We start from the raw sequence: 27,231 nt of genomic DNA, 5'->3' as shown, positions 1-27,231 counted from the left end.
GCAAGTCTAATTTAACAATTCACATGGGATATGTGTTGGGTAACTTGAGCCACAGATTATTTTAAGTGGTTTGATACAGCTTTCAAAGGTGCATCAAGGTGAGTGCAGCTGAAGTTACTGATAAGAAAGTCTGTCAGAATCCAAGCTGACCAGAATGCAAAACATGAAATGATATATTGTTGAAATTTTATTTTTTTTCCTAAGAACCTCAGCCTATGACTTTAAAAGTTATGTGACCTGCCCACCCCAAATTTGAAAAGACTGCCTTGAAAACACACTGCCTGAGATCCTTAACATGGTGGGAGGCCATGTTAAGGAGGCTTTAAAAAAAAAAAAAACAAGACATGCTCTAACATCAAAGGGGTTATATAAAATTAGAACAATAAAGGAGAAGCTACACTGAATATGCTGTAATCTAGAAATACAATTTTTAAACTTATTTTCCTTGAAAAAAGCTGGTGCAGAGAATACTGTTTTTTTTTTCCTGTTTTAATAATGGCTAAGAATAATCACTTATAATAAATTAGGCCTGCAATATAAATGAACATATGAACCTTTCATACTAATGTTACTTTAAAAGTATCTAAAATGGATAGAAACTATTTCAAGATTCATTTAATCACTTGCAATTTATATTACTTTAAGAATCTTCTATACAGCAAGTTGAACAGAAAAACAGCAAACATTTTAACAGCCCCTTCTCCCTACAACCACTTTCATACAAGATAGTTTTAAATAATCATTTTAGCACATTTGTATGCGCTCTCTCCCCCTTTTTCTAAAGGCAGCACAGCCAAAAGACAATGCAAGAATTGGCTTTTACTGACTGACTGTTTTCTTCTCCATCTGAAAAAGACAAGGGAAAGACAAGAGACTTGAGTCCCAAAATGGAAAAGATGAACTTAAGGTTTACTTTGCCAAATCTCCAGGGACTTTGTTCTTTTCCTCATTTATAGTTTATAAAACCCACTTTACCCTGTCTCTGCATGTCACTCTGTGTTCAGTTATACAATTCTTCAATTTCAGCTACGGATAAACTTGTTTTGAAGCTTCCGTTTTGGTTCACCGAACACAGTGCAAACCAAGGCAAGAAACCATAAAATCCAAACAGGAACTCCCATTAAGAATATTTGAGCAGCATTTTGCATATTCCATTTTCTACTGTCCTCATTCTGGGGAGGAAGAATCCTCATCTTCATCCTCTTCATCTTCCTCGTTGAAGGAGCAGGGCGTCTCCCCCCGGGATGCTGCACTGCTGGACTGCTGACTGCTAGGGGCAAGCAGCTGCCCAGTTGCTAAGGCCACTTCAGCATCCAAACACAACCCTGGGTTCTCACTAGCAAAACAACAGAAAGGGTGATATTTAGAGGGTTTCTCATGAGGTTTTAAGCTTTTTCTTTCTGGCCTCAGCTTTTCCATTAGTCGAAGAACTGCTACCAACAAGGAAAAAAATCCCAAAGTATTACAGTAAACACGGCTATTAGTTAGGAGAGCTGATAAAACATCAGAAAATTGCATAAAAAGATTATTGGGTGACTTCTTTTTTTTCATAAACAACTAATAGAATCACTTAAGCTGAAGGAAAAAAAAAAAGAAATCCATCACAATTTGATTAATATGTTTGCAATAAAAAATGAAGCTACTAACTGCTATGAGAAAGAGCCTGCTCCAAAATAATAATCCCTACAATAATCCTATTTCCATTTTTTATGGTACAGGTAACTCCAGGAAAAGACTGGCTGCTGAGGTGTGTTTTAGGTTGGGGTTTTGCGCATGGTGGTTTTTGTTTTGTTTGGTTGTTGGTTTTTAATTTTAAATTCTTATTAAGCTGTGTGGAGTAAACTTTTTTCATGAGAGCTTAAACAGTAGTGCATTTAGAGAGCAGACATTCTTATGCATTCTTCAGAAATCTTACCGGGCTTTTATCCACATATAATTATCTATTTGTAGTCCAAGCCCAGGCAGGAATTTAAGGTTAATTAGGAAAAGGGGCTTGAAAAGGATTCTATTCTTACGAAATATAGGTACAAAATACCTGGTATGTTCAACATTCAAAGCATGTTGAAATTATCCTTCAAGGAAGACAGAGTAAGACTTTTTCTCAATCAAAATCAACCATGACATGAAAATATCTCAATTTCTTCATGCAAATGGTGTGAAATAGCAAGGTTACTGAAGTACAACAAGCATATGTAATTATCCCTGAATAAAAGATTATTTTATTTACCTTGATTTAGCATCATAAGTGCCTCCAGCTGCCTCGAAATGGGAAACTGCTTGTGCTGAACTTGAAAGTAACCCTTGATTTATCCATGAAAATCCCGCAGACATATCTAGAAGAAAACATTTATGATTGTTACTTACATTTTTTCTTCCTTTTACAATTTTAAACTTTGAATTCTCTTTGCAGTTAGGATCCCTTAGTTTAGAAAGTAGCAGTAGCTTGAGTTTTATACTGTAGATATGTCCTGTTCAATCAAGATGAAATTATATCCTGTGTTTGTGGATGCACTTAAGCTTTGCTCTCAGCTTTTCAGTCTTTCTGAAGAAGATTCACCTGGCTGGTGGCTGTATGCACTCACAGGTATCTGATGTAAGATTTCTGGAGTCCTCCATGGAAACTTACTGCCACAGACTGACCCTGTGAAATGCCCCAACAGCTCCAAGGGCCTTGGCTGCCCCACGTGGTGAAGGTACAAAAGGAATAGTATTTATTTGGTTTTGAGCTAGTGCAGTAAAGTGACCCAGGCAGTCCCTGTGTTGCTGTGTGTGTTCTGGTGGCCAAAGGCAGTTTCAGCCTGGTGCTTTTGTGGCTGGCTGTGGGGCAGCCTCCTCATCCTCTCTGCCACCAGCCTGGGCTGGGCAGCAACTCTGGACACACACAGACCATGGCAAAGGGTTGGTGCCAAGAATGGAAGAGAGAGCCTGTTGTACACTGCATATGAGACATGTGTAAGGCACTCTCCTCACTTGGGATAGAAAGTAGGGGGGTTGAGACCATTAAAATGGTCTGGAAATTATGCTGAGTTTCTTGAGGTAGTTTGTCAAAACCCCTCTGAGGTTACTTACAACACCCACAGTACTGGTTTTTAAATTCCTTAACAAGTTATGGCTGTCAGTTGTTTCCAATTACACACATTTCTGCCAAGAGAATCAGCAAAACGGGTCCACTGACCCAATTACATTGAAGGGACTTTTTGTGTGTGTGTGCGTGTTTTTAATTTGTTTCTTAGATAAGGCATTCCATCTTTACACGAAGTTAACATCAAAACAAGGTTATCAAGACTGTCTAGTTAGTTTGCATGGTACTTGCACATGGTTCCAGCTAGATGCATTAAATCAGAAGTTACAAGTCCTTACTGTTAAATTCTATGCCTCTGTTTTAGACAGCACAGTGGCAGTAACTGGGACTGTAGTACTGATAATTATCTAGAATTGTTCTATAACAGCAGGTAAGAGGAATAACTGTGTTTGTTACATACACATTCTCATTTGTCCTTCTATGTTCTTGTCAAGCTTTGGTTCCTCTAGGTTTGGCAGTGCTGCCTAGCACAGGGACTGTTTTAAGCAGCTCCACAGAGCTGTGTAAATTGGTTCACCATCCACTGGGATGGATCCACAGGCTACCTTGGTTTGTGTTGGAAAGCTGCTGCAGCAAGGTATTTAAATGCCATGTTACAAAACAAGGCTAGTAAGGGTGGTGCTCCTGGCAGCAGTCCTTGGAACTTGACAGCAAACATTAATAAGTGGCAGTTTTAGGGTGATCTGTGAGGACAGACTAGATGAGAACAGTTAAATGTGGATGGACCTGGATGTCTTTCATCAAGATTGCCCTAAATGAGAGAGAACATGTTCTTACAGCTTCCGTGTATGCAGGAGGAGGCTAAACCATTTGGAATGACTGCATTGTATTTAGATTAATAGAGCTCTGCCATAGTGTTGTTCCTTGGTATTTTGAAGCAGTGTACCTGTGTGTACATGTTTAATATTCCAGAAGAATAACAAGACACTGATAGCAATCTTATGGTTTATTAACATTTCTGGATAATACCTCATTAGTTTTCTTTCTGAAGAGCAAGGTCAGAAAGGTAGTTCATAAAAGCATATCCCTGCCCTGTATTTTCATTGCCTTATATTTCTAAATTCAATTTTCCAGTGGGCTCTGAGGAGCAAGGGGTAAGAAGTTTGTAAAAGATGGGGAGTTGAAGCCATTCCCAGTATTAAAAAGTCTATCAAAATGGAAGTATGCCTACAATGAAAATACTTCTTCTGTCAGTGTAGATCACTTACTAATGGCTACACTTAAAACCAGGGAAGGCAGTTTGCATAAACCTTACCAAGGTGGTGCAGTCCAATCTAATAGTGGCATTGTTACGTACTAGCTGTATCTTGTAGCAGATACACTTGGCAGAAATTCATACTTTATTTGAGAAGGCTCTAAAGCAATACCCTCAATAGCTTTAGCAGTTAATGTACAAATGATGCATGGGAGTGTTGTTGACAGCTGAACAAACTTGCTCAGGCAGTAGGTACTCTTAGCTCTTTAGTTCCAACTCCAGCCCGTTTTCTAGTCATGCCTAATTATGCAGAGCACTTCTTCACACACTGAATAAAACAAGTCCTAAACTGCACCACTTTGACTGCCCCCTACCTTAGTGGGATACATAAGGTGAGATGTTGTTACCCCAACTGTTAGTGCCTCAGAATTTTTATTTCCTGCTTGTTTTTTTTAATCTGCAGACTCATTTCTAGTAGAGGACTCAACTAATGAAGGTGGGACTTGGTTTTGTGTTAAGTGCCTGTAGGATGTGCGCAGCCCAAAAGACAGAGATGTTACTCTGAGTTTATGCTTGTTCCGGGCAGTGGAGTATTTCTGCTCACCAGGCAACCTGACTCCCTCCTTTCCACTTGAGCTGTTCTGGTTGGAGCTCCTTGCTACATAGTTCTGTTTAATTGTTGCAAACATCTCTGCCAGACAAAGGCTGCAGTTTAGTACCTGGAACCAGCTCAGAGAGAGCACAAAGGAAAGCACCTGGGTCAAAATGCAGAAATGGGCAGGAATGTAGAATTAGGACTGTGTCCTTGCAATGTCCTCTTAAGCTGGTGCAAGTGTCATGTTTTAGACATTGTCATTTATGACAGCCAAGCAACAGAAAAGTGTTACAAAAATAATTTAAGACACACAGAATCTTTTTCTCTATGAGGTCAATGTGCCTTAGCTTCTGCTGATTTCAGTGCCACGTCATACTTGGGGATCACACCCATGTATTTATTACAAAAATACACTTATTTGCTAAAACATTCTGAAAATAGAAAACCTAGAAAACACTACTGTTATTAAATTTGGGCACTTGAAGAATGGCAAAAAACCATGATCCTCTTCAAAAGAAAATCCAACAATAAAGCTTTGATGTGCACGCCATCAGTTCAGCAGTTCCAAGCAATTTATGTGGCTGTTTAATGCAAATACAAAGTTACTGCTTTGCAAAGCTGAGATGGTCCAACATTTTTTGTCTAGTTAAAGTTTCTTTAGTTGAACTGGTGTAGACTTAGAATTCTGCCAACTGGTTCTCTAGTCCTAGTGGTAAGCATTATAGTACAAGCTATTGTTAGTGTTTGGAAGTCAGGAATTATCTGAAAAATGACCAGGCTAAGGTCAAACTAACATTGTTCAGGAAATAATTCACCTACTTGGATGTATTAGAACAGGACTGGCTTCTAGAGCAGTTGTCCATGGAGTCAGCTACAGGGATCATAATGAAACTTCATTGCAGTAAATCTATTCAGTAAATAAATAAGAGACCTGGAACTGTTTTTCCTGTATAGTAGTAACTGAAGCCGTTGTTCTTCAAAGAGCCATCATGACAAAGCAGAAGTACCCATGAATTCTAGAAACCAATGATGGCCCTTCTCTTTCCCTACTCTTGCTGTGTAGGAAAATGTCTAAAAACTTCCAAGGTTAAAATGGGAAGATAATAAAAAATATATAATCAGGTAAATGCTGGCTTTTCAAATACTGTGCAAAACATTTAAATGTTTCCTTTATTGGTCACTTACTGCAATTAGAAACCATCACTATGGAATTCATACTCTTAACCATAGATTTGTGTAGCATAATTAAATAATAAGCAACAGATAGAATAAACCATTAAAATTAATGCATGTACTGGTATGTAAATTAAAGTACATATATATTTTTAAATACATATACTAATAGGAATACCTCTGAGCTAATTTTTACAGAGGCTGAAACAGCTGAATGGACCCCATGTACGAAGAGAACATTACTTGCCTTAAAGATTTTTGAGTAAAAAATAAATTTTATGCATTTCCTATGATTAAAATTCTATATAGGTTCCAGGCTGCTGGTTTACTACCAGGGAAAGACTCAGTAAATAGTGTCATGACACAGGGCTTTTTGCAAATGTAAGGAAACAGTGTTCCCTGGAGGTAAATTAATGCAGGTTTAAAATGAAAAAGAGATTTCAGTTTGATCCTTGACATAAGGGAGCAATTAAGTAACTTCAACATTGCAACACTGTTAAAGACATGGGTTCTGCTCCTTTCCCCTTTTTGTATTGCTGGTAAATCACATGGTAAATAAAATGTTGAGTTGAATGAACCTGCAAGGAACAAATCAAGATTTCTTTCAACTTCTCTTTTTGTTGTGAGTTCCATCTCATAAAGACTCCAGGTGTAATTTCAAAATTGATGAAAAATAAAATATGAAATCTTAGTTTTAAAACCCACAGGACAAGAAGACCAGGAAAACACAAATAGGTGTTAATAAACATAAGCACATTTGATGTTGCTTGAAATGTTCATCCATTTAACATGTACTACTTTTATCAAATGTAACTGAATTCTAATTTATATATAGGAGTAGGGAAGTTGGGGCAAGAGCTTTGTTCCCTTTCCTCAAAAACAAAGGTCTGTACTCAGTAATTCATTGGGTAACACTTTCTTTAGCTACAAAGTCCCCCCCCCCAGAAACTTGAGAAAATGCTGGGCTAAGTTTTAGCTTTGGGTACAGCAAGAAGAACGCACTGACAATGACTGTAAGAAGTGATAGCAAGTTTTGGCAGCTCTAGTCCAGTGATGCAACACTGAAGGAGTTCTAGTTTTGTGTCTAAGGCTGACCTGTTCTAACAGGGTGGTAAAAGCCTCTGCCTGGGACACCTGTCCTGAAGTCTTTGAAGCCTCTTGTTTTTATTTAGAGAAGCTTAGTTCTCAGGTGGCACCTGCTGGCTCCTGAGGGATTGCACCCAACCAGTTCAGGATGCTGTATTTCTTTCCTTTTCCTCAGCTTGGGAAGAGCTGCCTTTTTCCAGTTTGCTCTTTGATACATGCAGTTACTCAAAACTAATACTGACACATGAAAATTTGTTCTTGGTGTCCATTTAGTTATTCAAGAAATAATTTCTTCATAATGCAGCTCACACATCACACTGTTATAAATCAGTGTGCATTAAGTCAACAGGACAACTAAGATAAACCTTCCAAAATTAGCAGTAAAACAACTGGTTCATGTACCAACCCTAAGTCCCAAACCCCCTCAAATGTTGCATACATAAGTCAATTTAATTAAATTTGCTTCAGTTAAGTAAGGTGGTGGATTTGATCAGGAACACTGACTTACCTGTGATGTAGCCTTCTAAAGCTTTTGGCACCAGTGATTTTGCAGTTCTTAAGTCCTCAGGTGAGCATTTGCCTGCTTCAAGCCCAAAGGACATTCCCATTCTCTTCAGCACCTCGCTGTCATCATGAATCTCAAAAGTATTATCGAAATTAAAGAGGTATTCAAATCTGCATGTAAAAAAAATAAAAGTGAGATGATTCTGAAAAGAGCACAGCTGTGCTTTTCTTGCCTATTCTTTCTCTGGTGGTTTTGGCATGCAGTGAGGTAAGCCTCTAGAGTCTTGGTTTTCTGTAAAGCGCCCTTAAGGGAACAGAAGTGCAAGAAGTGTTTTCTCTTTTCTGTGACTGGCATGCCTACAGCTTTAACACAGCACATTCTCAATTAAAGTAACTTCACCAGTGCAGGAACGAAGTTTAAAATTTCCTACCTCATTAAGCAGATTCAAAGGGGAAGAGGGAGGCCTTATTAAACATAAACCTTCACTGGCACTAAAGTCAAGAAGGTCACCTGAAGCCCGTCACCAAAATAACTATTTTACTTTCCTGCTTTTACATTTCACTTTCTGTTCTAATGTGAAACACTCCTCCTGTGAACTGACCTATTTACTTTGGTAAAATTTTGCTTTTTTGGATGCAGCTAGAAAAGCAGCCTGTTCAGAGTCCTGTGTGTTCACAACCCACTGTTTCTGCTGTAGGACTCTCAAAATGTTTTTAACTGCATATGAAAGTGAAAATTGAGATAAAAACTTCAGACAGCTTCAAGAAATGCAGGGGTATTTAGGCTGGTCTTACACTGTCATCACAGGTATTAAAAGTCTGGACAGTTCTGGTCAGTAAAATAAGGCTTAGTTCCCAGTACCTCCTTTTCAACTGACAAAAGTTTTACCCTTAGAAAAGCAACTCATCTATGAGATACAGTCTTTAACTCACGGGTGGGTCTTCTGTTATCTCTCCAAGCTTTTGTTACATGCCAATTTTCTTGCTAGGTTCTTTTTTAATACTTATTTTCTTATTCCTGGACAAGGAAACTTGGAAGCTTACAGCTCTTAAGTTTATACACAGAATTTTCAGTTGGTAACCTAATGCTTTGTGCTGGGTGTAATTGCCAGCCATATGCAGCATTTCTTCTGTGGCTCATACCTTATTACTTGTAAAACCTACTGTTTATGCACCTTTATTTATTTCAGCATAATCACATTAAGAGGCAAAATAAGATGCATCGTTATAATTTTAACTGGTAGAATTACATTGCTAAACTGGCACAGCTTGGTGTCATACCAAGCTACTACCAGCAAGCTGTAATTACTGACTCATAACTGAATTCCAATTTATGGCACAGGATCAAAAGTTGCATTTATTGATAGCTCTGCATTTCTTCTCCCATGTGCTGTGGCCAAATACTGGATGTTAGAAAGGAAGGTAACTTATTTTCCATTCCCAGCAAGTTTCCAAACTGAGAAATTTACAGTCCTCAGTATTTCTCCAGTTTAGTTTCTAGCAGCCTGCAGTCACTGATACAGAAAATCCCCACACTTGTACTTTGCTGTTAACAGCTATTTGAGAATTTTTTTCAGGCACTTGACATGACCCCCTTCTGAACTTACATAAACTTCTGGCATGAACAAAATCAAATACTATGATTTGCATAGACTGTTACAAAAACATTCTTTTTGTCATCACCTGGTATCTTCTCTTAATGTGGCTCAATTTAATAAGCAACTATGTGCAGCTGTTCTACATGCATGCTCACCATATCACTGGTGATTTCTGAGACACCTGGGAATCCACTGTCCTCTCCCTTCTAGGCCAAAGAGCCCATCTGTTCCTTCTGTCAAAGCCTTTCCATAGCCTCAGTGCTTCTTGCTGCCCTCCTGTGTCTCTCTTGGTTAAGCCATACTTTTTCCAAGAACATGAGTTTGCAGTATTCCAGATATAAAGCACTATATGCATCTAGTTTTACACTGCAGTCCTTACTGTTTTTCCTAGTAATTCCCAGCATAATTACAGCTGTTATTGAAAAATCAACTTCTGTTCTCACAGAATGATCTACTGGGCTGCCATATTATTATTCAGTACTACCAGCCAGGTCCAGAGGCTATTAATATTGTGCATACAAAATTTGGGTACACTTCCTATCCCTTTTCCATGGCAAATACAAATTTGATCACCAGTGATTTTAATCTGGATTTTCTGCTGCTACAGGCAATTCTATTTTGTAAGGGTACAAGAGAACACTTCCTGCAAGTTCTCGCTAATGCACAGCATTTTATCTCCAGTGCTGTACAAAATGTTCTGCATTTCCCCTTAGAGATGTTATAATTTTCCAAGTTTCTGATACATCTATTGTGTCTGAATGCTTATTTAAAACAAACTATTCTGGTTACTTTTTCCTAGGACCAACACCATTTATACAGAAGTACCATATATACTAAATACATTTTTCCTGTTTAAATGGGACTTACTTATTCAGGTGCATCATCTTTAAAGTTAGTTTTTAACTACTTCCTTTTCACCTGAAGACTTTGCTTTTCCTACTCCAAACTTCAGAAATGTCATTCCCAGCATGTTGCTTGGCACCCATCAACCTTCTCAGACTCTAAAGAGAACTTGCCCAGTAACTTTTTTTTTTTCTTCTTTTCTAATTTGTGAGACATTTCACTTTGTTTTGGCTTTTTTTTTTTTTTTGCACAGGAAAAAGCTCAGAGGACACAAACTTTTTTTTCCCTCTGATACTAAATCACTCCTCTAGGTATGACATTTCCAAGCAATTACTTTCCTTTATAAGTTCGTCTGTAAATACAATTTTGAGTAGCTAATGCTGTGAGCTTAGCTCTTCATTAAACTTACTGACATTAGTACTTTACATAAATGTTATTTGGAGAAGGAAGGAAAATGGAAGCCCTTTAAAAAGTGGCTTTCAGTCTGGAACCAAGTGCAGAGCAAGCACTCAAGCTGACCAGTGATGGAGTCAGGCAGCACAAATACTGTCCAATAAACTACAGTCTGGGAATTCTCCAAAACAAGTCACCACCTTTGCTAACTGCCTTGTTCAGCAGATCAGTTTAACAGTGGTTAAAACAGAGCACTTTGTGGCACTGTTAACCTATTGCTGCTGCCACTAATTAGTTGCACAAATAATAACCACAGTGGAAAGCTGGCTTAACTTGGGTTGTACACTTAATGACCTCCAGGTGACATACTACCAAAGCTGAGTTATATAAATTGAAGTATCAGCAACTTCAATAATTTTGACTGTGCTCACTTTTAGTAGGACTGTTGTCACACAGTTGGAGAGTGTAGAAGCGTGATACACTGCTCTGGATCCCAAATGCCAGATTAATCTCTGACAAATCAAAGCAGCAGCTCTGAAGTTTCAGTATGAAATTGTTCAACTTTTCAACAGTTCAGACCTAAATGTAGAGTCCTGTTTAAAAGAGCAGGAACACTTCTATAGTGTGACTTTAGAATAAGGGTACAACAATGCTAAAACAAAAATAATCCTAAAATTCCCAACTTGCTAAAGTGCTCATGAAAGTACTCCACAAGTTTTGTCACAGAATATATTGGACTTCAGTCTCATTTTCTGTAACAATTAAACTTGTAATAGTACTGCTGTTTTGCATGCTGGTGCACGGGTACTAGAGCCTGTCTATTTTTGCTGTGTGATTCACTTGAAGTTCAGTACAGGATTTGCATACCACAGAGTGAAATCTGTAATCTATAGTATTAAAGCAAAGCCAGCTATTTTCAGCTAATAAACTGATTGTGAGCCGATTACCAGTTAACCTAACAGCACCTCAAACTTCAGCCATATTTTCACAGGATAAAGAGCACAGGCACCCACAATTATGTAACTGGAAGATTTTCAGAATAATGTGAATGCAACTTGCTAGCAGTTTGCTCATGCAAGACAGTGTGAAAAATTTCTGTATCTTTTTCTTCAAAAAACTTTTTGCATTAAAAAACACTTTCAAAGTTATTATGATCACCTGAAGTACGTAACTTTTGTGTCACATGGATAACCTTGTGTTTCTGGCTGTGTACATTTTTATGGCATACGAAGAGTAAGAATTCATATGGCTGCTTTAAAAGACAGAGCTGTCCTAGTAAATAGTTTCATTCAGTTATTTCTTCTGTGCAGGGAATGCTCTTTGAAATGTCAGCCTGAAGTGCCTTTTACAACAGTGAAAGTCAGCCTGTTTTAACTAGAGATTGTAAGGAAGTATTAATAAACACATTCATATTATTACTGCAGTTGCAACAAATATTTAAACAAATAACAAGAAACCCCCTGAAGTGATGGTTGCAAAAATAAATAGAATAATTACTTCTAGTAAACTAGAAAAATTTCCCTCGCTTGTTTGTGGAAAAGTTCCAGTCCACAAAGAAAATAAAATTATAAAAATTAATTCCATAAACACTCACTTGTCACTTGATATGCTGCAGTCTATAATTGTTCTTTTGCTAGTGTTGACTATTAAGAAAGGCAGCTGTATTGTGGAGGTCAATGATGGTGGGCCTTGATTTTGCTGTTCATTTTGCTGATTTCTTTGTACCAAGTTTTTAAATGCTATTTGCTGTAAAACAAAAGAAAGAAAAAATGATCACTCATAATAAAAGAGCAGACATCAGTGTTTCCAGGAAATGAAACCTCACAGGTCTTATTTACCAACTCTCAATACCTTCAGTAATTTTTTGTCAAAAAGTTAGTTGTGGTCTTTCTCTTGGCACTAGTGAAGTTCACCAGGAGCAGAAGTTAAACCAAATTTTTGCACACATATACAATTGACTGTCCCCCCTCACACTCCCTGCAGAAGAAACAAGAAAGGAGCAGTAAGGCTTGCTGGAGAATGCTTCCCCAATCCTTTTGAAAAGGTTCTGGAGTCAGAGGTCTTCTCTGGTACTTTTTATGTGTCATTACATCAGGGTAGAAGATAGTTACACTGAAACAAAAATTCCACCACTTCCCATATCTGTTATTTTTATTCTCTTGCCCTTCTCATCCATCACCTTCTCTCTCTCTCAAAAGAATTTGTTTGGAAATTCTCTGGCAGTTAAAATGCAGGTGCTGTTTGTGACACCACTTGCTACCTGCCTGTTTCTGTATCTGACTGCACGTGTATGAAAATGTGTGGGCTTAGGAAATGTTATTTGAAGGACTGGAAGTCAGTGTACTTACCCACCTGAGGCAGTGCTGATTCCATTTAAGGGGAAAAAGATGGACAGCCAGAATCCCAAAGGACTGATAAACCCTTTGGCAATCCACACAATCAGGGCAAAAATGACAGTCATGGACAGTAAAGAGAGTCAACTCTGTCAATGTTTGGACTAAAAGCTAAGAAGACCCGAGTTGCCTTATTTTCACCACTGTAATTTCATGTTACTGTTGGAGAAACTGCTGATGTACTGGGTCAGACAGATAGAATTCCAATTATACCCTAAGCAGAGAAACAGCTTTTGGTGATGAACAAAGAAGAAGCATCAGATAATTGAAAGTTTCAGTGAATATCAATTAGCTGAAAATTTTATCAGTATAGTTGAAGCAGGAAAAAATACAGCCTTATTGCCTGTAATTTGAGAAAACTGATTACATTTAAATGACTAAAAGTCTCCACAGAATAGAATGCTAAGGAACGATCATAACTATATTTAGAAAATTTTACTTTATAAACAAAATGCATTTGAAATATATTTCAGCAGTTAAAGCCAGAAGTCATCTCAAAGGTATGTGAAAGAAAGCAAAGTGTTGGGATTTGCCAGCCTTCCACTCTTAAGATCCAGAAATGTCTATATCCCCCAAAACAACTCTGCACACATTTACACAAGTTCTGTTGTGAACTTCATCGATTAGGTCAAAGAAAAAATTTGAAGAATGACTCAGGGTAGCTCTTGGGGAACGTAGAATCAACAAAGGGGACTTGTGAGTTGTTCCCATTCCCACTGAGGTTGGCAAAGCTTCAGCAGAACACTTAGGAAAGCCTGTGGCACACAGACAGAGCATGCTGGCTGACAGCAGGCAAAACTGAACCACAAAGTGTCGGCAAGAGGTCCCCCTACCAGAATCCAGAAAGGTCACAGGGCTCAAACTTTTCTCCTTAGTATGTCAGAGCTGTTAGTTAAATCTAAAGTAAAGAAAGGACTTCAGAAGGTCTAACGTGTTGGATTTGCACTTGATATTTTCATATATGGGGAAAAAATTAAAATTAAATATACCTGCAGTAGCAGCTCTTGCAGTTGGGCTCGCTTTTGTTTGATCCTTTCAATCCGCTTCTGTTTTTCTATCTTAAAAGATAAATGTAAATGCATGAAAATACTTAAGTTACCTTGTGCATTCCCTTGTGCCCAACTGAATAGGCTTCCTTTGTAAAAGGGAGCAAATTGCATGGGCATAAGAGTTTCTCTATTAAACAGGTCTGGCAGACTGTAATGTCTTTCTTTGTCAACAATTTTAACTCCAGCAAGGATTTAATTATTACAAGAGACTATTATGTTCCCCCCACCATTCTGCCTCTTCTGTCTTGCACCGAGTGCCAAATCAAACACTTGCTCAGGGGGATGCTTTGGGGCTTTTTCCCCTTCTGCCCTCCACTCTTTTGGAATTGTGCATGTCCCACTGTTCTCCTAGCTGCAAGCTATTGGACATAAATATATGGAGGCTGGGCTTATTATCACCTGTATCTTACCAGTGACCTCCACTTTTTGTTTGAGACTTGATTAAACTGCCAAGACTGCAGCAACAATAGGGGTAAGAGGTAACATTTCCTACAGGAGCACATCTCTTGCAGCAGTTTAGTTACTGCTGGTTGATGTGGCCAAGCTGCTGTACCCAGGAGACACAGAGCTGGGACAGGGCAGTGCTGACCCTGCAGGTACAGCAGTGTTTGGAAGTGTCCTCTGGGGCAATGCTGAAGAACTGGACAGCAATCATTGTAGCTGAAAGAGGTTTTTCTCATCATCCTCGTGGTGCCAGCACGGTATCACTGACTCCCCACAATACTACACTCTTATATTACCTTTTCATTCAAGTGCTGAAACTAAATGATGTGGTGTTTTAAAACTCAGCTGGCCTAAACCCCTCTACCTGATTTACAAAGTTGCTTTGTGGTGGCTCCCTCCTCACACACTTCAGTGTTTAAAATGCATCTTTCAGATGGCTTTCTGTGCCGGGACTCTTAAAACCAGTAACCAGTACAGATGTCATTCAGGCATGGTTTCTGTATAAAAGCTCTTTTGCACTGATTTTTGTACTGGTAATCTTATTATGGATTTAAACGCTAAGAACAGTTGCCACTTTAAACAGCTTTAAAAGCAAAATTAATTCTGATTTTCACACCATGAAAATGCATCTTTGTTTTACATTGTTCTCTGTTATGTCAGGGGAAGCAACTTTTTTTGAAAAATATGCCTGGCTTCTGTTTTTTGCATGTGTAATTAGAGCCTGAAACAGTGAATTGCATATGACTATTGAAGATGAGACAATGAAATTCAAGTTTCATATTTGCAACAATAAACCTATACTAGAGACAATGCATTCACATTAATGCATGCAAAATGTAGATTTATCCAGAATTAGAAAACCATTCTGGAACATAATGATTGAACACATGCATTCTCCTTGGATGGATATGTTTTTCAAGTTGCTGTAATGACCCTGCACAAAAAGAACTGTTCTGCACTGGAGAGGCACCCACCCACCTTTCAAGATGCCTAATGCCCAAGTATCACAAACTGAGATGTATTTGCAGACAGCCATTTCAGCACACTGCAGTAAATACAGTGACTTGTGCTTTTTATTTATAGCACATTTGGCCCGAAGGACAGGCAACATTTGTGCATATAAATTCTGGCATCCCTGCAAAAACACTGTAACTCTTAGCTTGCTGAAAAAATAATGGAAATAACTGAGAAGTAAAACTTCTTTCTGCTTTTTCTGGCAGTTCATAACTAGTATTTGACATTTCAGCAGGAATTATTTTTAAATTGAATTTCCTTTGAACTATATTTCCAAGTACAGACATTAATAGAGAATTGATCTCATTTTAAATGTAAACTGTTTTGTGATTATAACTGAACTATATATAAACTCTTTTGACTTTCTTCTGGTTAATTCATGGTACTACAGCCTTTAATCTTAAAAATAATCCCTGATTTAATCAATGTCCATTTTTGTAAGGTAAAGAGCTTGGCTTTTAAAAAAATACTAAATGTAACGTATAATAAATGAAACTGAACTAATCACAAACATATTTTTTCAGTTTATTCCAATATGAAAATTTGTATTTTCATAGTGCACAAGCATCAAAACCAATCAGGTTCAAATTGAGAAAAAAAATCCCTCTTCTAAAGAAGAGCAACTCAATTATCACAACATGTGAACAAAACAGAATTTCCCATGTACCTCCCTTTACCTCTAGATTCTGACATTCCTGAGCTGAGTTTGTAGGAAGGCCAATCCATCGGATTTCCTTCTTCTCCTTTGAAATTATGTTCATTGCCATGAGGACATTGAGGGCATCATAAACTCTCCGTCTAATATTTTTTTGATCATAAGCCTGCTAAGAAAACAAAACAACACTAATAAAAACCAAAAGAATTTAATTAAGAAAGGAAAAGCATTGAACAGATCCTCCACAGACACGGAGAACATGAAATGCCAAAATGGCAGTTCTGGTCAGAGTGGTGTTAAACCATGATCCTTCATCTGTGATACCCCTTGGACACCACATGAGCATGCTTGGTTGCAATTGGAAGCTTCAGGCCTTCCTGAAGCATCTTTTCAGGAAATTCCATCTTGGCAAGTCTGGCACAGTTGAAAAGCCTGACAAGAACACATATACAAGAGTAGCCTTTTCTTAAACTTAGTTATTTTGGAGGATTCCTCTACTGCATTTGTAATTCAGAGGGAGTTCAATTCTTCATCTTAATTCTGTATTTTTAGATTTCAAAGGGTAAGCCTTTATATTTGAGAACTAGTTAAGTGAAGGAGAGTGTAGACTGTGGCAGGACAGTACAGAAATAGAATTCTATGACAGACAAATCTGTATTGGTATAACAAAATCCAACACATAGTTGCTTACTGAATCTGTTGCTAGGTGGCTGTTAGAATTTGTGAATTCTGATACGAGCTCATCAGCGACTTCGTTGTATGAAGTTGTTCCTTTACGTTGAACTTTTTCACAAACTTTCATTGAAAAATGCCTCAGACCCTTCCCATTTTTATCTCCTTTCTTGCTTCTCTTACTGAAAAAAGAAAAGTATTATTTTAATACATTGAATGTTAATAAGCTACTTTGTTACACAGCAGAAGATCTACCTTTTGCAACAGAAATCTGGATTATCTAAATTAAAAATAAAAATTTGCATCAGTTTCTTGTTTCTTACAAGTTGGCAAAAAAGTGCACTAGAGCCTCTTTCCCTTCCTTGACTATTTCTACATTCATAGCATTTGAACACATGCTGCTGGGAAGATGCTTAAAATGGATTTGTAATTAGTTTCCAGGTAGTCTCACAAAAGAACAACCAAAAAAAAAGAGAAAAAATCTCTCAGGGTGCCTATGTGCCTGGAAGCCAGGTTTATGGGGATCCCTCATGTGTATGCCTAAAACAGAAAAATTCAGACATCCCTATTTAAAACACAGCAGGACCAATAAACTTGGTCATTAGGGGAATTAAGGTGTGTCCCTCATAGAATATATCCATATATATATACATCATAGTACACACACATACATCTATTTTATGATGCGTCCATCACAGAATAGATACAAGAATCTCTTTTGTGGAGAGTAAGTAAATATTAATTGGGTTTTAAGTTGCCAAATTAACAACTGGCAAACCATGAGGGTCATTTTCCATTTTTCTTCTTCCAGAAAAGCAAGACCTTAGGTAATGTAACAGAAAAAAACAGAAGCATTTGTTTTTATCACATAAACTAAATCTGGATGTGTAATTCAATAGAAGCCTTTAAATAGTTCAGCTGTGGGTTTGTTTTTAATTTTTATTAGTCTCATGGTTTCATTTGACAATGTGTTCCAGGGAGAGCTGTTATTCTACAGAAAAAGCGCCCCTGTCAGCAGTAAAAAGCTAGAGAAACTATTAAAAAACAAGAATGGTTTTCAAAATTGTGAATGTATTTAAGAAAACTGAATACAGGTAAAAGAAACAAAAATGAGTAAAAAGGAACACCAGCAGACTGAAAAAAAACCCAACACAGCTTTGATGTGAAGGAGTGAAAACTGCTGAAAGTGGGAACTGGACAGTCATCTTTCTGAAAGGCAAATCTGAAGTAAACCAGGTATGACTCTATACATAAAATACACATTCAGTAACACTCACCTTTCTGAAAAATCTGACTCTATAATTTCTTGAGTCCGTTTTCGCTCCCTAAGACAAGACAATTCAAACTTAAGTTGAAAATAACATTGTATCTGTAGACCAACTAAAATCACTGTATATGGGGCCTAGCTGGTTCTAGTGTTCGCTCTTACACGTTTACTGAAATGGAAAAATACAACACACAGAGCTTGATAAAATTTCAGGGAAGGCAGTAGGACTTATGGAGGAAGTTGTCAGAGCTCACTGTCAGACAAATTCTGTTCCAAATTTTACCATGCTTTGCCCATAGGAATTGAGGAAAGTCACTTCATCTGGAACTACAGGAAGTGCTGGTGTGAGCTAGCAGCAGGGCTAAAAAGGAGAAGCACCCTTGAAAATGCCTATTTAAAATTCCTCCATGTGAAAGAAAAATGTCTTTAAACAGTGCATAAGATATAGTCTATATTTTCAAGGCAGTGAATGTTCAGGAATCTTTAAATGAAACCCTGAGGTGAAACACTGTTCCTGTCAGAGCTGATGCATACCGAGCTGAAGACAGATTCTGAAGAAGCAGCTGCCATGAATTTTGAACAGCAGCAGCAGTCTGCAAGCACTGGCTATTCCTTAGCACTCTGTTTATTCCCCACAGCAGGCAGGAGCTGCTTTCCAGACCTGCCTTTTCCTGCTGCAGCTGACCAAGGCAGTGCCCGAGAGCAGTGCTGAGCTGGGGAACGTTGTCTCCCTGTGCTTTCCAAAGCAGGGCTACCAGCACAGACTTACACAGCTGAACGCCTGACACTGCTGGGGAGGAACCTGAACAAAAATGGTGGGTTTGAAAACCTGTGCTTGACAGCCAGCACACTTTGGTTGCGTGATCCAGAATGCACAGCCAGGCCTCTCCCTCGGCAGCACCGCAGGGACTTCTGTCCATGGTGCTTATCTGGGGGCTGAGCAGCTGGGGCCAGGGGCTGCCCTGGGCACGGGCCAGGGTGAGAGCTGTGCCCTGCTCTGCCCAGTGGGTGACAGCTGTGCCCTGCTCTGCACACCAGGCTGCCAGACCTGTGCCAAGTCCTGCAGTGAATGTGCTCCTCTCATTTTGGAAAGAATTTGGAGTCTGTGGAGTAAACGGTGGGTAAAGCAAGCAGTCTCCTGAAGTGTCTTCAGCAAGGGCTTGCTACCTCAGTTCAGGAATACCCCAGACCCTTCCTCAGCTCCGTTCCTCAAATGAAAATATGGCCTATTGTATGGACTTGTGCACGGATCACTATTGACTGGTCTGTCTGGAGTCATCTCGAGCCTTTTTATGGATGAAGCAGAAAATAAAGCTCACAGGAAATCCTGTGTCTCGACCCGGACAGCACACAAACAGAAGGATGGTGCTTCTAGGTGGTGGTGGCTGATGCACTGCCACCAGGCTGCTCTGGGAATCCCCACCACTGGATGACGCTTCAGAAAGCGAGGTGTGCTGATTCTTTGGTTTAACAAGCTGTGACCGGACAGTAGAGTTTGTCCCTCTTCTGGGTGCCGAAAGAACATCTGCCTGGCCTCCACATTTCACAAAATTTGCAGAAAAAAAAAGTCATCTTTTGACAACTCCTTTCTCAAATATAATCAGAACTAAGTGCATTCAAAAGGTGTTTCAGGAAATTAACACATATTCGGCAAAAAAAAATTCAGCTTAAAAACTGTGTGGCTGGGCCTGCAGTTTTTTGACCGTGTAGGAGAACACAGTAATTGGGAAGTACAACCTATGACAGACCTTGCTTACAGAGTAAAATGGAGAAAGTCAAGGTACAAACATTGCGCTCTCATTTCTGTTCTTTCCTAGATTCTCCATTTCCCACCTCTGTTGTTGAAAAGGTAATACTGACATTCATCACTGATTAGAAAAACTAATCTACAAGCAGAAATATATTACTTTTTCAGAGGCAAAGCACTACATCTCTCTGTATTGAGACAGCTAGAAGAAAATGCCATGAAACACTGTAAAGATCAGATTTATTTAGAAGACATAAAGTCATGTTTGGCTGGAGCACCTCATAACTACATGAAACTTGTTAATATAGAATAGTAAAAAAAATACCACACAGATTATATTCAAAGTTTTCTATTAGAGTTTATTCTTAAATGCCTGTTGAAGTGTTTTTGATAGTCTCTCCCCCTGTGCTCAATAGCAGTGCCACATGGATATACCATGAACTTATGGAAAAAATAAAGGCTTCTTTTAACAAGAGTCATTGTGACTCTCCATTTTCACCAAGAAACAGATACTGTCAGAAACCACAGTTAAAGCAGACAGTGAAGTGACTGGTGTTTATAATTTGTGTTCACATGCTCCAGACATCAGAAGTGCCTCCCAGTCTAAAAAGCACATGTCATCTAGTTGTGCAAGAACTAGAAACTGTAAGTCAGTGTATATATACATTCAACAGCATAAATAATGGAAAAGACCAGAACAGATGTTCAGACATCTTTAAATGAGACAAAAGCCTTACCCTGGGGCCCAGCCGGAAGCTTCTGTTATGTGTGTCTGTGTGACCATTGTTGGAGCTGGGTTATATGGACTCCCAATCAGAACACTCCCTGAACTGGTCAGTCTTTGTGGTGTGCTTATGATCTGTAAAATTTAGCAATAAAAACCACAGCTCTCTTAAGAAAACAGAGGTTTCTACAGCCCAAAATTCAGAGTAAGCATTGCACTAAGAAAAATAATAACAATTCTCTACCAGAAGCAGTCATAATACACAGAAGAGATGGCATCATAAGATCTTCATACAGCAAAGCCATTACTGCACTGTTAAGTTTCCTATTAATTGTACCATATTACTGTATAATTCACAAGAACCAGACAAATGATTCCAAGTAATTCCTAGCCATGGCAGATAGGATCTGTACCTACAGACACCCAATTGTCTTTTCATGAGTACCTCTAAGCAACTTCTTGATCAATGTAACCAATACAGCCTTATTTCTTTCCAATGGATTTGTCTCTTGTAATCGTCTATACAAAAGACAATCTGAGCTGCAGGCAAAGCATTCCCTGTAGTTTCTAACATTCACAAGATCCCAAGGCAGGCACTCTGGCAACTAACTGTACCTGCAGAATTCAATGTAAAGTTTTTATGGTATAGGCAGAATTTACACTTACGCAAAGCTGGTGAAATTGTAGATACACTGGTTAACACAAAGCCACCCACTCTTGACTTTTAAATCACATCCAAGTTCATTTTCCAAAGTAGGTCACCAGGATAATTTAAACAATATTTAAAAATGAAACAGTAGTGATTAGCTAATCTTTAAAATAAACCACACTTAATTATTTTGATTCCATTATGGTAAGATTCATATCAAAGCTTACTGGACAGTTCTTTTTATTCTTATAACTTACCTAATTTTTAAAAACTTTTACTTTATTTATTAATGACGTTTTGAGTAGTGGCTGTACTAAACTTTGCAGTTTCCTTTACTATTTAACTTATCCAACACCTGTGTAACCATCCCAAGGCATTCTGATAACTAACTGTTGCAAATATATGCTCTAATTATACAACAGATATATAGGCACTGCAAGAGTGTATATGTACATATATATACAAACCACATACAAGTATACAGCATTTGACTCGTGTCCATCATTATTGTTTTAGACAAGTAGAAAAATAGTTTGTGAAGAATTCCCCTTTTCCTTAGCTTGTTGAGCATTACTTCACACCTCCACTGGTACCACACTGAGACTACGTAAATGTCTTTTTTTGTCTTAAAGACATTAATTTATTTATTGTTTGCAAATGTCCCGCTTGACAGAACCAAGGGAAAAGAGAATTTTAGAGAAGCCATAACACAGGTACAGGTTATCTATTTATTTCCTGGTTGATACCGGTGAACCAAAGGTGCCTGGCTTTACCTATCCAAGGCAGGCACAGGAAAGGTGTCACTTCTGTCACCCGATGGCTGCTCCGGCCTGAGGCAGAAAGGTGTCGGGGGCGGTTTGGTGAAACGAGCTCGGGTGCGGCCAGCGGGTGCCAATGGGCCCGGGGGGGGGGGGACGGGGGACAGTGCCAATGGCGCCGGGGGACAGTGCCAATGGCCCCGGGGGGGGGGGGGGGGGGGGACAGTGCCAATGGGGCCGGGGGGGGGGGGGGACGGGGGACAGTGCCAATGGCGCCGGGGGACAGTGCCAATGGCCCCGGGGGGGGGGGGGGGGGGGACAGTGCCAATGGGGCCGGGGGGGGGGGGGGACGGGGGACAGTGCCAATGGCCCCGGGGGGGGGGGGGGGGGGGGGGGGACGACAGTGCCAATGGGGCCGGGGGGGGGGGGGGGGACGGGGGACAGTGCCAATGGCGCCGGGGGACAGTGCCAATGGCCCCGGGGGGGGGGGGGGGGGGGGGGGGGGACAGTGCCAATGGCCCCACCCGGCCCGCGCCACCATCATGCGGCACCAGCCGCTCCTGCACCCGCACGGAGCCACGGTGGCACCCGGGACTGGAACCCACAGCGGGTAAATAAGGCCTAAATAAATTAATTAATCAAGCAGGGTGTTGCTGACACAGGCAGATGCTGAGGGAGCGCTAACACTGCCACTACTGAGAGCTCGTGGCATCCGCTTTTAAACAGCCTGGCACAACACAGCTGTATGCTGGGTGTCTTAGAAAGCCTGTGCTAATGGCTATTTATTAAGAAAACTATTTCTGAATAGAGATCTATCCTTGCAAAGCAGAAGAATAAAAATATTAAAAATTAATTTAAAGGAAAAATTGTGTGTGTCACATCACAGTAGCTTTTGCAACTTCCACCTGCTATAGAACCTAAACTGCAAGCAGGGCTCACTGAAACCAGAAGTAGGGCTTGAGAAGTCAGTCATAAGAGTCAGACCCGCACTGAGTGCTCCCCTTGTTGTGGGCTATTCACTGCAGTGCCAGGACACATCCTCAGTGGCAGAACTGTTCAGTGCAGTGCCACCGGGCACAGGCAGTGAGACGCATCAGTGCTGACGCACTGAGCTGTTCCTGGCAGGCAGCCCCTGGCCAGTGCTGGGGGCAGAGCTCTGGGAGCAGGGAGTGCCACGGGAGTGGCTGTGATGTGTGTGCCCCTCTGCCCAGCTGGACAAAGACCCCAAAGAACAGCAGACACTGCTCATGCAAAAAAGGCCCAACACCATTTTCATAGAACACATCCAATGGTTCTGTACTCAGGCTGAGTGCTTGGCAAGGAGGTAACAGGTTACTAGAAACTGTTTACAGTATTGCCTGTTTAGCTCTCTGGCCATCAGAAAATCAAATTTTTTTTTCTCAAAACTACATCCAAAATCCCTGGAACATCAATATACATATACAGTTATCATGGACAGGAAAAGAGTAGTTTCAACAAGTTTAGAATTTCTACCAACACATCAAAAACTCTCTGACAACACTGGAGATTTACTGGTGAGAACATGACGTAAAACATTCAGAGAGTATCAGTAATGAGGGATTTTTCTTAATACGCTTTTGAGTCATAGTTAAAAACGCCAGCTGGTAAAGCTGTTTCAATTTCCACTTAAAGCCAGGAAGATAGGTACCCCCTAAGGGCACATACAAGAGCATTGCTGGGAGTGGCAGTCCCCACGTGCTGGGGCTGCTGTGCCCCCAGGTCACTACCCTCCCATCCCGGAGGGGCACTCTGTGGCTGGGGCAGGAGGCAGCAAGTTCCTCGTGTGTTCCTGTCTTACACCACCAGGAAGTCACAGCCAGTTACACAAGCTGGCATTACTGGGGTTGCAAAACTTACCATTTGGGGTCCAACATTTACATTGATTGGTCCCAAGGTCTTCGGCAAAATCTTAGTTGGAGAGTTGGTGCTGGAAACTGGCAATGCAATTACTGAAATATTACCTAAAAAGAGTGGGAGAGTTGGAAATTACTTCCTTAGCAACCTGCGAAAAAACACTTTGCAAATTCTCACACCACTCTAACACTTTGGAATCAGGTTGGCTTTGTTGTCTCACTTGTTGTGAACACACCCTCACATAACCTCCAGACCTCTCAGCAGATGTCACAAGGACACCTCACAAAACTCCACCTTCAGTCTTTTAAAATTACATGTATTTTATTTCCAGAGACAAATTATGCTTGCTTAAGACAAAGAGCACACAGCCTGACATTCCTCAGGATTAGAAGTGAAAATTAATGAGAATACTTCTAGAAGAAGCCAACATACAAATCCAACTTACAATCATAATCATGTGTACAAAACATGCATCCATAAATAAACCTTTGAAGCTTTAACCATTCCTCATCTGACTGTTCCCGAGCATTCCAGAGTCATCACTGATGTAAACCAACCACAGCCTGCCATTGTATGGACTAAGGGATGCCTTTACAACTCACCTAAAGTCATAGAGCAGGTAGCTGGATGTCACAATAAAGTCTTCCATGCCATCGCAAAAGCAGCATATTCTCATCCCAAGATGTTTATCATCTTTGTGATCCCAAACTGCCTCTGGATCTAAGTCATCCTGCCTTCCACAGAGAAGGGCAGTTCTGTGCTGACAGCCCCAAAATACTGCTGCTCCTCCCTCCATCCCAAACTGCATCTTGTATCTTGATTATTTGGAATTAATATTTAAATCAAAACTGTTGTAGCAGCACTGCTACCCCGAGTGTTCAAACTGTTGTGCACAAGCCTCTGAAAGCCCTGAGCACATTGACTTATCCACAGACACTGGTGGCAGCTGCTCCTTTCTCTGTGACAGCTTCAAAGCAGGAGAGCTGGGACCTGATCAAACACCGGCCCCGTTCCTACACAGCCTGATCCAGTGTGGGGAGCGATGGGGTCTGAGACACAACCAAATATGAAGAAGAGCTGCCACTGCCTGACAATCCACAGTCAGCCTGGGTCTGGCTGGGGTCATGAGGACAAGGATTGGTTCTTGGAGAGCTACTAATGTTCTCTGGCACTGCAGACAGCAGCTGAAGGCATCTGAGGTGACAGGTCCCGTCAGAGCAGCACAGGCACCAGCCCTCCTCCCACAGGAGCCAGCCAACACTCAGCTTAGCCCACATGGCCCAAGCTGACTCAGTGGAGTTACACATCCCTGTTCCCCTGTATTTTCTCACATCAACTGTTCACCTCCACTGCCCAATTTACTTTTCTCACTTGGTCTCTTTTTTACCTTTTATTTTAGTATACTTATGTTTTCCACAAGGTTACTGAAAAATGATAAATTCAACATAATAACTTTTCTGCAACAGGAAGCAGAAGCAACACAACTGAGAGGAAAAAGGATCTTCAGTAGTTACAGCACAAATGTAGAAAATATGTAGATTTATGCAGTCTCACCACCATAAGAAATATTCAACAGATATATGAGAAATACAAACAAATTGAGACTCGGATGTTCTAATGCTCTGTGTAGATTATTTTGGCATCTGGAGTAATACTACTACTTAATATTAATTTTCCAAAAGGCAATTCTGTGTCTGAAAACATCTTCAGAAGCAGCTTGCATCTCTACTCAATAAGATTAATAAATTATTGTTACTCACCTAGAAAAACAAATACAAACCTCCCACACTTGCAAACCCACCCCCCAGCAAATCTTTGCTCTGTTATGAAACATCTTTTATGATGTAGCTCCAGAGAGCAAAAGACATTAATTAATAATTTACATACACTCTATTCCCATGCTGAGCCTAAAATAGTTCTCTGACTTGGCAGTTTTACTTTTGCTAGAGGATTTTGCCTAGGATTTCCCAAACTGTGCCAGCATATTCCATCAAAACCTAGTCTCTCCCTTATTCCAGGCTGTTGCCATCAATGATGTGTCACTTCCCAGCACTGCTGCAGGAATTTTCCTCTTTTCAGTTGCAACTGAAACTTCTGACCCTATTATCTCCAAGATCAGCTCTCATACTATTTCTCCTTGTCCCTTTTCTTACCAGGCAAAAGAAATAAGTTACTTTCTCTGGTGCTGACAGCATAAGGTCACATGGCCAAGTGCAGTAAAATTGTGAAATGTCAGTTTTGGCTCCCAGCTCTTTTACCACAGGGCTGCACCACAGAGTTGTCTCCAGCTGCACTTCCCAGCCTGCAAGAGGCACTGGGCTGTCATGTTTGTGCCAGAGTGGCCATGTGGGGCTCACAGCACTGGACAATGAGCACAGCCAAAGCACACGGCCACCCGCCACATCCAGCACTGCGCACAGCTGTTTATCTCAGCATGCACCACGCAGACTGCAATCCAGCTGCACCTGTGAGTGCTTTGAACATTTGTATGGATGTACTTCCCTCACACACACGTGCAGACCCATGGCCAAATCCACACAAACCCAGCAGATTTACTGAGCAGCCCTGGAAAAGCCACTAATAAACCACTAAACAGCAGCTACTGCTGCTCTGTGCCTTCATTTACAAGGCTGCCTGGATAAAGGAACATGGGCACCATTGGGGTAACTTCAGTAAATACAAGGGTCATTCAAATGACCTGATCTTGATTTTAAAAAGACATTTGCTCACATATGGTGTGTGTTTAAATGTCTTTTTGGCCAGAGTTACTGTCAATAAAAAAGATTTTCATCTTCTAATCCCTATACAAATCCCTCATTTGGCAGCAGTACTGTCAAAACATATCTTAAGAGTGGACCAAGTTTTCAGAGAAATGTTTCCCTGCCCTTGTTCTTACTTTTAATTTTCTTCACTGGCAAATATAAATATGTGAATGTGTAGATTTTTAAATACAAATAGGATGAAAAAGAACTTTTTATGAGTGAGGTATTTCTTATCCAGAGTGGCCAGAAAGAAAGAAAGAACAAACAAATTTTTCACAGTAAGAAGCTCTTTGTGTTTGTCAGAAGTTGGAAAAATAGTAAACAGAAAATTTTATCAATTACAAATAAAATATTCCTCCCTACCACTTTCCTTTTTTCCAAATAGCATAATGGTCCAGATACTCATTAATCTCAATTGCTTCAAATATTATTATGATATAATGATATCATTATATTATTATATTTAGGAGGAAGTAGATGTGACAAAACATTCAACAGATTTCTGTATTCAACTGCAAGCAGAAATATCATCAAAGTAACCATATATACTATCACAAAGCAACTGCAAAGACTTTAACCATTACCAAATTCTAAGTAAATGCCAACTCTTAATAGCACCCATCATCTGGGGACAAAAAAGATTACACTGATTTATGTCCTGGGGCACAAGAGCAGTGAGTACAGTGATAAGCTGAACACAATGAGACCCATCAGCCTTGAGTCACGGTAATCTCATTGCATGGATGGAAAAGG

The 27,231-nt window shown here is 39.9% G+C and overlaps 1 protein-coding gene across 3 annotated transcripts in view; it reads right to left on the bottom strand.

Annotated features, from left to right (window-relative positions):
* Positions 1 to 204: 204 nt before the first annotated feature.
* The window catches only part of TFDP2 (transcription factor Dp-2), a 38,849-nt gene continuing 11,822 nt past the window's right edge, over positions 205 to 27,231 (bottom strand). The window contains exons 3-12 of one of the 3 annotated variants that reach the window (XM_062498922.1): positions 23,720 to 23,823; positions 20,448 to 20,569; positions 17,974 to 18,021; positions 16,716 to 16,878; positions 16,047 to 16,193; positions 13,852 to 13,920; positions 12,064 to 12,215; positions 7,640 to 7,806; positions 2,228 to 2,333; positions 205 to 1,336 (exon numbers count right to left, since the gene is read on the bottom strand). In XM_062498922.1, the coding sequence (XP_062354906.1) occupies positions 1,168 to 1,336; positions 2,228 to 2,333; positions 7,640 to 7,806; positions 12,064 to 12,215; positions 13,852 to 13,920; positions 16,047 to 16,193; positions 16,716 to 16,878; positions 17,974 to 18,021; positions 20,448 to 20,569; positions 23,720 to 23,823 (1,247 nt within the window). In that variant the 3' untranslated portion in view covers positions 205 to 1,167. Of the gene's footprint in view, positions 1,337 to 2,227; positions 2,334 to 7,639; positions 7,807 to 12,063; positions 12,216 to 13,851; positions 13,921 to 16,046; positions 16,194 to 16,715; positions 16,879 to 17,973; positions 18,022 to 20,447; positions 20,680 to 23,719; positions 23,824 to 27,231 lie in introns of those variants that run through there. The other 2 variants (XM_062498923.1, XM_062498924.1) reach the window with 2 other exon arrangements.

This window comes from Cinclus cinclus, chromosome 10, assembly GCF_963662255.1.
Source record: "Cinclus cinclus chromosome 10, bCinCin1.1, whole genome shotgun sequence".
NCBI classification, from domain to species: Eukaryota; Metazoa; Chordata; class Aves; order Passeriformes; family Cinclidae; genus Cinclus; species Cinclus cinclus.
Note: the sequence above shows the minus strand (reverse complement) of the source record. Positions and strands in the feature narration are given on the sequence as shown.